Source organism: Portunus trituberculatus, chromosome 31 (assembly GCF_017591435.1).
Source record: "Portunus trituberculatus isolate SZX2019 chromosome 31, ASM1759143v1, whole genome shotgun sequence".
NCBI lineage: Eukaryota > Metazoa > Arthropoda > Malacostraca > Decapoda > Portunidae > Portunus > Portunus trituberculatus.
The window spans coordinates 25461800-25472184 of NC_059285.1; the positions used below are offsets into that span (position 1 = coordinate 25461800).

Genomic DNA, 10385 nt, shown 5'->3' on the forward strand with positions numbered 1-10385 from the left:
TTTAACGATTCTCATTAGACTCCTTATTGTGTCATCTATCATGTCTTTATATTCTTGATTGGTCCATGAATTTGTTTTTGGTGGCACATATGTTACAATGATTGTTAACTCTTTTTTATTAATATGCATCTTAATATACAATACTTCTGCTTTTCCTTCCCCACATTCCACTTGGTTTATCACTATCTCCTTCCTTAACATTATCATGACTCCTCCTCCTCCTTTACCCACTCTGTCTCTTCTCCATACATTATACCTATTATCCAAATCTATTATGATTGCCTCATTTAGTTTTGTTTCAGCCAGGCATACAATATCTGGATTTTCTTTCCTTATGTAATCTCTTAATTCTAATTTACTTGATAAAACCCCGTCTATGTTCGTATACATCATTTTTAGTCTTTTGCCTTTATCATTTTTAGTTAAACTTGTTCCACTTTTTCTCTTCCTTCTCGTTTATATACCATTTCCTTATCCTGTCTCCTAGAATTCTCCAAAAAAATGCCTTCTTCTCCTCTTCTGACCTTTCATTATTCTTTTCCTTACTGCTGCTGCCAGTTCATTGTATCTCTTCCTTTCTTCCTCATTTCTATTTTTCTTTATATAGATATCCTTGCAGCCTTCTGTTTCTCTAAGTTTTGTTGTTCTATATAATATTTCTTCTGTTGCTGCTTGTGATTTTAGTAGTATTTTAATTGGTCTCGTTTTTCCTTCTTGATATGGTCCCATTCTGTTTATTTCTTCTACTTCCTCTTCCAAGTTCTGCCTATCTTCGTCGTTTAGATTCTTCAGTAGGTCTTTGACTGATTTCATTTCTTCTTTTTCTCTTTTGGTCTATATTTTATATTTTTTCTTTTATTCCAAATACGACTACACTCTTCTTTTTTCTGCAATTTCTCTAACTAGATTTTCTTTTGTCTTGAGGACTCCTATCATTTTGTTTGTCATATTTTCTTCTTTTCTTTAAGTTGTTCTTGAATCACCTCCTGAAAATCAGCCTTATCTTTCTTATCTTGGACTCTCCATGCTTGTACTTCTTTTTTAATCACGTTCTGTACTCTTTCCTCTTCCTTGTTTACTAGATCTTTCAGCTTCTCCTTTTCTTTCTCGGCTTTACCGAGTCCTTCTTCCATCTGCTTCTTGTAGTTAGCTACTTCCTTTTTTAGTTCTTCGTTTTTCGCTCTTAGCCTAGCTTCATTTTCTTCCACTTTTCTTATCCTTTCTCTCAGTCTTATAAACTCCATTTCCTGTTCTTTATTCTCTTTCATTTCCATCTTCTCCTTTATCAGTTTATCTACTTTACATTCAATATTTGACACTCTCTTAAGTAGTGAAGTTGTCGTCGTATCGAACCCTTCGAATACGCGTTCTCCCTCACCGACATAGTCATCATCAGCCTCTTCTCTATTCTCATGTCTGCATTTGGATGGGATATCTTTTTCACTCATTATTCCTTACTGTAGGAGTTTTAGTTTCTTGACAGAGCTGGCAACTGCGAGCCAGGCTCAAGGACGCATTCAGTGGAGGCGGCAGCAGGGTTGCCAGATGGCCGTTTTTTCGGCCAAATTTGTGAAATTTGGCCGTGAACGGTGATGTTTGGCCGTAGAGAACGGGAATTTCTACGGCCAAGCAATTTGGCCGATTTCCGATCCCAATTTGGCCGAAATTAATAAATAGCGGCAAAAATTGGTCTATTTACCGATATCGGCAGGTCTACATCGCCAAATAGAAACCAAACGTACTATGATACTAGTATGGAACCGGATCTATACGTGTCGCGTGAACAAGAATACGAGACGTAGCAGCAGCAGCAGCAGCAATATCCCAGCAGTGGTCCTTCCCTGTCTCCATAGTAAGAACGTCTGTAATTCTCAGTCGTGACAAGCGTGAATTTGTTCAGTTTTTTCCATTACCTGAAAAAGCATGACCTCTTCAAAATGGAAAGAGCGTTACGACAGTGGCAGAAAATACAATTCATCATGGGAAGAGAAGTTTGTGTGGGTCAAGAGGGCAAGTGATGGAAGTGAAAATGCATTTTGCAAACTTTGCAAAACTAACATCGCATGAAAGTAGAGTGAAAGCTGCGTCAGGCTGCAAAGGACTGCCAGAAATGTTCTCTCCACAAGAGCGCAAAGATGAGGAGAAGAAGCGAGTTGAACTAGAGCTAGCTATTTCATGCCATTGTAGTACAGCTAGTGTCGACCATCTCGGAGAGATAATCAGAAGAAATGGAAGAGGAAGTGAATTGCAAAATATCAAGCTTCATCGTACCAAGTGCACTAAGCTGATTTCTAAAGTTGTCTCTCCTGCCTTGTTGGAGGAATTAAAGGAGGATGTAAAGGGTAAGAAATTCTCTGTGCTTATTGACGAGGCAACAAATTTGTCAGTAAACAAACATGTATGTGTTGTAATTAGGTATTTCAGTGAGTCCAGATGCAAAATTGCAACAGAGTTTGTAGGTTTGATGCCAATTGTTAGTGCTACAGGCAGTGATATATTCTTAGCACTATGCACTTTACTCGAAAAGATCGGCTTAACGCTGCCTGACTGTGTGGGATTCGCAAGTGATGGCGCATCCTCAATGACAGGAGAGCACAACTCTGTGTGGTCCAGAGTGAGACAGCAATCATCATATTGTCAGCTAAACAAGTGTGTTTGCCACTCATTATCTCTTTGTGTTGAAAAGCATTTGATAAACTTCCATCGAGTCTTGGATATCTTTTGCATGAAATCCCTAAGTGGAAGTGGAACTCTTCAACTCTGCCAACATGTATATTAGTACTACGACAGGCCAGGAAGAACAGGATGATGTACTGGCATATTTCAACTAGAACTTAGACCTACAATTGGTGAGTATTGAAATAATAATTTCCTTATTCTTATTTTGTCTATGAGCCTCTATAGTAACTTCATAAAATCATGTGTTGTATATTCGGTACGTGACTTTATTTTACACGTTTTACTGTGAAACCTTTTATTGCTTATAATATTTTTGCGTGGCCGATTTTTTCTGAAATTTGGCCTAAATTGACAAAAATTTGGCCGTGAGTGAGGGTGAAATTTGGCCGTCAACTCATGACGACCATCTGGCAACCCTGGGCGGCAGTGAGACGCCGGCCAGCTTACTGTACACTTGCTGTCATTATACCCACGCCCAGCCGCTCTGTGTTTCTCTTCAATCCCACATGGCGCAGTGAATAGCAGTCTTCCTACGTCCACGATGACCACTCCAAGACGTCCGCGATTCCCTGCCGCTTCTGGAAGAAGGAGGGAGGGAGCAGGCTTCCTAGCACAGGCTCAGACGTTCCTGCTATCCCAGCAGGGAGCCATTGCAGCCTTGCAACGAGATGTTGCAACAATGGGAACGCCAAGACGCAAGGTCTTCAGTACGGCTGGGCTGGACAAGTGTGACCTAGACATGTCTGCAGCAGACTTTAGGACCTGGCGTCGATCCTTAGAAGACTGGATCGAACTCAACGCTGTCGGCAAAGGAGACGCCGCACGTTACATCCGCCTTTTGTGCGCCCCTGAGCTACAGAAAGCGCTCGACGCCAGGTACCCTAAGGCTCAGTGGGACGCCACTTCCGCTGATGAGGCCCTGGAAAACGTCAGCAGGTTGGTACTACGTACAGCGAACCAGGCAGTGCAGTGGTCAAATTTTTTTGGTGTTAAGCAGGCCCTGGGAGAATCAGTGAGTGATTACTTTACCAAGTGCTCCCAGATGGTGCTTGACTGTGTTTTTCAGTGCCCGGACTGTGACAAGGATCTGAGTGATTTTATGCTAGTGCGAAAGCTCATCGCTGGGCTGCGTGACCCAGCCCTACGACGCGAGGTCTTTCAGTGCCACGTAAAGCTTAGAGACGTCGACAGTCTTCGGTCATATTGTGTGGCGTTTGAGGCGGCTCAGAGAGACGCTCACGCTTTCCCGCCAAACCGCCACCCCGAGGCTGCTGCTAGTGACGCCTCGCTTGGCGCCACGAGTGAGGATGACGTCATCGCCGCGGCTGGCCCCAGAGAAGCCCGCCATCGCCTTTGTGGTTACTGCGGCAAGCGGCACCAACCTGGCAGGGCATCCTGCCCCGCAGCTGACGCCACGTGCCGTGCCTGTGGAAAGCTGGGCCACTTCCAAGCAGTGTGCAAAGGGGGAAGGAAGCCTGCAAGGAAGGACGCAGTGGCCAGTGCGGTGGTGGCAACCGCCAGAATAACGCGCCAGCCAAAGCTTCAGGTCCTCGTCTCTGGACCGGAGGGCGGCCCACAGCACCCCACCACAGCCATCGCGGACACAGGTGCGCAGGTGTGTGTGGCTGGCCCCACGCTGTTGAAGATTCTGGGCCTCGCACCCAGGCAGTTGCGGGGGCGCGCCGGCTTGCGCGACCTCGCCGGCATTAACCTGCCCACCTTGGGTGCCACGACATGCCACTTTAGCATCCCTGGCCACTCTACCCAGCAGGATGTGTACTTCGTGAAGTCGGTGGAAAAGATCTACTTGTCTCTCGACGCCTGCAGGGATCTGGGTCTGGTACACGCGGACTTCCCGCAGCCTCCACTCAGGGAGGTGGCGAGCGTGGGCGGCGAGAGCGGCAGCGGTGCCAGCCCGCCACCACCCAGACCGCCTGCCGCGCCACCCAGACCAGCCACCATGCCGCTTTCGCCTCTGGAGGAGAACGTGCCAATGCTACAGGAGTGGCTTCTCGGGCATTTCTCGACATCGACCTTCGACACCGACCAGTATCCCCTGCCAGTCATGGCGGGACCCCCTCATCACATCCACCTGTCCCCTGACGCAACCCCTATGCCTGCCACACCCCCGCCTCCGTTCCGAAGCACTGGGAAGCAGAGGTCAAGCGGCAGCTGGATGAGGACGTTCGGAAAGGCGTTATCCGTCCTGTCCCTGCAGGAGAGGCCACAGAGTGGTGTGCCAGGATGGTAGTGGTCGCGAAGAAGTCTGGTAAGCCACGCCGCACTGTAGACTTCCAGAAGCTCAACGCGTGCTGCCAGCGGGAGACTCACCACACGCCTGCACCATTCGATATGGCCTCTGGGATCCCGGCCCACACCTACAAAACTGTGGCAGACGCACACTGGGGGTTCCACCAGGTGGAGCTGGATGAGGAGAGTAGACGCCTCACTACCTTCATTACACCGTGGGCAGGTACCAATACTGCAGGACGCCCATGGGACACTGCGCAGCGGGGGATGCATACACCAAAAGGTTCGATGATGCCATCATCGACCTGCCACGGAAGCACAAGTGTGTCGACGACACGCTCCTCTACGACACAGGCGTGGAGGGTGCCTTCTGGCACGTCTACGATTTTTTGGAGGTGTGTGCCAAGGCCGGAGTAACACTGAAACCGGAGAAGTTTCGCTTCTGCCAGAGGGAGGTCGACTTCGTCGGTTACCACTTGGCCTGGGACACGTACAAGCCGACTGAAGAGCGCCTCTCCGCCGTCAGGGACTTCAAGATGCCCGACAAGCCATCGATCACAGACGTGCGCTCCTGGTTTGGCTTCATAAACCAGCTGGCGCCTTTTCTGGCCACTGCCCCACTCATGTCGCCTTTCAGGGACCTGCTCAAGAAGCCAGCAGGTAAGGGCGTCTACTGGGACGAGTGCCTTCACAAGACATTCACGCAAGTGAAAGAGGTCGTCTGTCAGCTAGCCAAGCAGGGGCTGGCATATTACGACAAGACCCGGCCCACTATCGCCATCACGGACTGGTGCAAGGACGGCATTGGGTTCGTGGTGATGCAACAGTACTGCTCTTGCCCGCCAGCCGACGCTCCCCTCTGCTGCAAGGGAGGGTGGCGCCTGGCGTTATGTGGCAGTCGGCACCTCACTCAGGCCGAGGCAGGATACGCGCCAGTGGAGGGAGAGGCCTTGGCGGTGGCGTGGTGCCTGCGTAAGGCCCGGCTTTTCCTCCTGGGATGCCCCAACCTGGTCATCGCCACGGATCACCGTCCCCTGGTTAAGTTATTTGGTGACAGGGCCCTAAAGGACATCGCCAATCCCCGGCTCTTCAGGCTTAAGGAACGGACCCTGCAATATAAGTTCACCATGCGCTTCCTGCCAGGTAAAAACAACGCAGCAGCCGACTTCCTATCCAGGTATCCCTCAGCCAAGGCTGCCCCGGACGAGGTGGATGAGGATCAAGACGTCGCTATCGCCGCAGCTATGTCCGCAGCTGCGGTAGCCGCCCTTGACTTGAGCGGGTGTACCACCATCGATGAAGAGATGGTGTTGCAAGTGGCGCTTGAGGACCCCACATACCAGTCGCTGGTTTCAAGAGTGTGCAGCGGCGACTGGCGGCCCCACAAGTCACAGGAGCTCGCCTGCTTACGCCCCTTTTACAGCGTACGGGACAGACTGGCAGTGTCCCGTGGCCTAGTCACCTATACCTATGACCAGGGATGTGTGCGACTCGTCATCCCTGATGTTCTACGTCAACGAGTAGCCACCAGTCTTCATGCCAGCCATCAAGGCCTCAACTCCATGCTGAGGAGGGCCAGGCAAACAGTGTATTGGCCTGGGATAGAGGGTGATCTGCAGCATCATCGGGCCATGTGCAACACCTGTGACGCCAACGCGCCTTCACAACTGCCTGAGCCCCTTATCCTCACGCCATCTCCCGATTACCCCTTCCAGCAGACGGTGGCAGACTTATTCCAACTGGGAGGTCAAACTTACCTGGTATACGCTGACAGACTCACGGGGTGGCTGGAGGTGGCGCATCTACCCTCGGGTGCCCATTCCGGTAAAATCATGAAGCACCTGAGGCACTTCTTCACCAGATGGGGGGCCCCAGAGCAGCTCTCTACTGATGGAGGTACAAACCTAGTGAGTGGGGAAATGACTGCATTCCTCAAGAGGTGGGGAGTCGCGACCCGTCTCTCATCCGCTCAGTACCCCAATCTAATGGCCGCGCCGAGGCGGCCGTGAAGACAGCCAAGAGGATGTTGCGAGACAACACGGGGACCAGCGGCAGCCTAGACAACGACAAAGTGTCGCTGGCTCTCCTCCAATACCTCAACACCCCGCTGCGGGGGGGTAAACATGTCCCCCGCACAGTTAACGACAGGCAGACAGCTGAGAGACGGAGTCCCCACAGCCAAGCAGAACTACAAGGTCAAGCAAGACTGGCAGCAGACCCTGGAAGAGAGGGAGACTCAGATGGCGCAGCGTCACGAGGAAATACGCCAACAGAGCCCGGGCCAGCGCCGTCGACGACGTCGTCTGCAGCCAGGAGCCCGTGTGTGGGTTCAAGACCAGACTAGCAAGGTATGGAGCAAGTCTGGTACCGTCGTCGAGGTCCACCCTTACCGCCAGTACGCGGTAAGAATGGACGGGAGTGGTCGCATATCCATACGCACGCGCGGCCACTTGAAAGAGGTCCCACCACAGCAAGAGCCGCCCGCCTCACCGCGAGAGCCGCTCGCCTCACCGCGAGAGCCGCTCGCCCCGGTAGGAACACTCGAGCCGCAACCACTCACACCAGAAGCACCTTCACCCCCGCCGCCACGACGGCCAAGGCACAGGGTTCGACCGAGGTGGTTAGAGGACTATGTGACACCATAATTACTTTTTGTTTTGTTCTGTGGACTGGTCAGTTTAGTTTTTTCTTTTTTTCCATTGTCTTAAGATTATGTTTGTTCTCCTTACAATCTTGAGGGGGAGATGTAGGAGTTTTAGTTTCTTGAGAGAGCTGGCAACTGCGAGCCAGGCTCAAGGACGCATTCAGTGGAGGCGGCAGTGAGACGCCGGCCAGCTTACTGTACACTTGCTGTCATTATACCCACGTCCAGCCGCTCTGTGTTTCTCTTCAATCCCACACTTACTAATTGATTTCATGGGAAAAAAAAAAATGAGTCCACACTACCTGCCCAGGCCACTGTAAATACTATACAACAGGTGTAGTGAAGATCAGCTGATATATATATATATATATATATATATATATATATATATATATATATATATATATATATATATATATATATATATATATGTGTGTGTGTGTGTGTGTGTGTGTGTGTGTGTGTGTGTGTGTGTGTGTGAGTAAAATTATTTGTATTTCAGACACCAACATGGCTGGAAGACAACGACTAGATGAAAAGCGAATATTGGAGGTTTTAGAGGACCTTCCCTCAGATTATGACACAGACACAGAAGTAGAAGAAGATGAAGACGGAGAATTTTTAGATGACCCTGATCAACCCAGGTCCATCTGTCTAACATCTGAGCCATATGCTACAGCTGATAGTGAAAGTGATGCAGCCCAATGCAAAGGCGGTGTGGCTACAAACCAGGAACACCCTGATCAGGAAGGATTGTCTACAAGCACAAATGGTCAAGAAATCCCAACTTTCAGTGAAGAGTGCGAAATTTTTGGGCTGCAGGAGAGGACCTGGGAGTTAGACCTATTCAGAAAGCAATGTCACGTGACAGATTTTGCAAAATTCTTAGTAACCTACGCCTGAATGACAACCAAAAGATGGACCCCAAGAAAAAGGACAAACTTTACAAACTACGACCACTGGTTGAAAGCCTGAATAAAAAAATTGAAAATATCAGATCTCCTGGAGAGCATATCAGTGTTGATGAATCAATGATTCGCTTCAAAGAGAGATCCTCTTTGAAACAGTATAACCCCATGAAGCCCATCAAGAGGGGATATAAAGTGTGGTGTCTTGCTGATAACGCTGGCTATGTTTTCAAGTTTGATATATGCACTGGAAAAGGAGAAAACAATGATCCTAACATGAGGAAAGAATTTGGATTAGGTGGAGAGGTAGTTCTCAAACTGACTGAACATCTCCATAACAAAAACCACAAACTTTTCTTTGATATTTACTTTACCTCTTTTCCCCTCCTGGAAGTCTTGCATGGCCTCAAGATTCAAGCCTGTGGAACTGTGAGACAGATAAGAAAGGATTTCCCTATCCTGGCAGGTGACAAGGAACTAAAAAGAGGACAGTTTGATTATAGGTCCACACCCAATGGCCTAACTGTTTATAAATGGATGGACAAGAAAGCAGTACTCATGGCATCCAACTACCATGGAATTGAAGCCACAACTGTGAAGAGGACAGAAAAAGACGGAAAGAAGGCAATAGTCCCTTGCCCACAAGTAGTGAAGGACTATAATGACAACATGGGTGGTGTAGATAAGCATGATATGCTTCGACAACTTTATGGTACAAACAGGGAGAGCATGAAATGGTGGCACAGAATCTTTTGGGGTCTTCTAGATATGTGCATTGTCAATGCTTATGTTGTGTACAAGGAAAGTCATGGATCTCTTCCATTCCTAGACTTTCGAAGAGACCTAGCCCAAGGACTTCTAACATATTCAAAGGAACGTTCTTTCTACGCCCCCAAGGCGTAGAAAAACTGACTACAGTATACCTCTATCTGTTAGGCTCAGCAACACTGGCATTCACTGGCCAAAATTCATAGGGAAAAAAAGGTGTGAGGTATGCTCCAAGAAAGGGGTAGAATCACGCCCAATATCAATCTGTAGTCATTGTGGGATACATCTCTGTTGCAATGCAACAAAAAATTGCTTCTATGAATTTCACACCTAAGTACTTTATAAGTAAAAATTGCAATTGCTATTGGAGAACAAGGAAAATTTTTAATAATTAATTCATTTATTTATTTATGCACTTTTGTGGAGTAATATAATTATAGAATAAGGCCTCTGGCCTTATTCAGACCACATCAGGTATTCAAAGAGAACTATATTTTTGCTAAAGAAAATAAGGCTGGGCCCTGTTCTATAAGTTTTATTATCTACACAATCAGTTAGAGGAAGACAAATATAGGAAATTATTATACATATTCAATAAAAATATAGTAAATTACTTTAGGTTTATACATCAGTCAGCCAAAGAAGACAATAATTTGTGATAATGAAGTGCTGTGATAGGAGTTAATTACCAAAGATAATCACAAAATGTGTTACTAAAAGTTACTTTTTATTCATATGGTTCTTACATGAAAGGAAAATCATATTTATGTTAAGTGAAAATTACTTCCTTTTTTTTTTACCTTCCAAAGCCTGACGGGACTCTGAGATCCCACCTCTGTATTTCTACATGAGAATTACATAATGATAATTTTGCAGAATAAGTAGTTTCTTTAGTTTCCTAAAAAGATTATATTTCCAGATGGGCATGAAAAAACAAAACTTTCATAATTTAGGTCTGAAAGGGTTAAGGCAGCAGCATGAATGTACATATTTACAAAGCAAATAATTTCATCCAAAGTGTGCAACCAAACAGTAATAAATTCAATACCCTCAGTGATCCCCATTTCCATGAAAGTAACTGGAATCCCATGTCAAATGTAAGTAGCCATCCCCCAACTACTTCCACCACCACAACT

At 47.4% G+C, this 10385-nt stretch overlaps 2 protein-coding genes across 2 annotated transcripts; both read left to right on the plus strand.

The window, feature by feature from the left end:
* Positions 1-3220: 3220 nt before the first annotated feature.
* LOC123511117 lies at positions 3221-6938 on the plus strand. Its single transcript, XM_045266739.1, has 2 exons — positions 3221-4926; positions 5153-6938. Exons 1-2 carry the CDS (start codon positions 3221-3223, stop codon positions 6936-6938), a joined length of 3492 nt encoding a protein of 1163 aa, XP_045122674.1.
* Positions 6939-8490: 1552 nt separating this feature from the next.
* Positions 8491-9384, plus strand: LOC123511119 (piggyBac transposable element-derived protein 3-like). The gene has a single exon (XM_045266740.1). It carries the CDS (start codon positions 8491-8493, stop codon positions 9382-9384), a length of 894 nt encoding a protein of 297 aa, XP_045122675.1.
* Positions 9385-10385: the final 1001 nt, after the last annotated feature.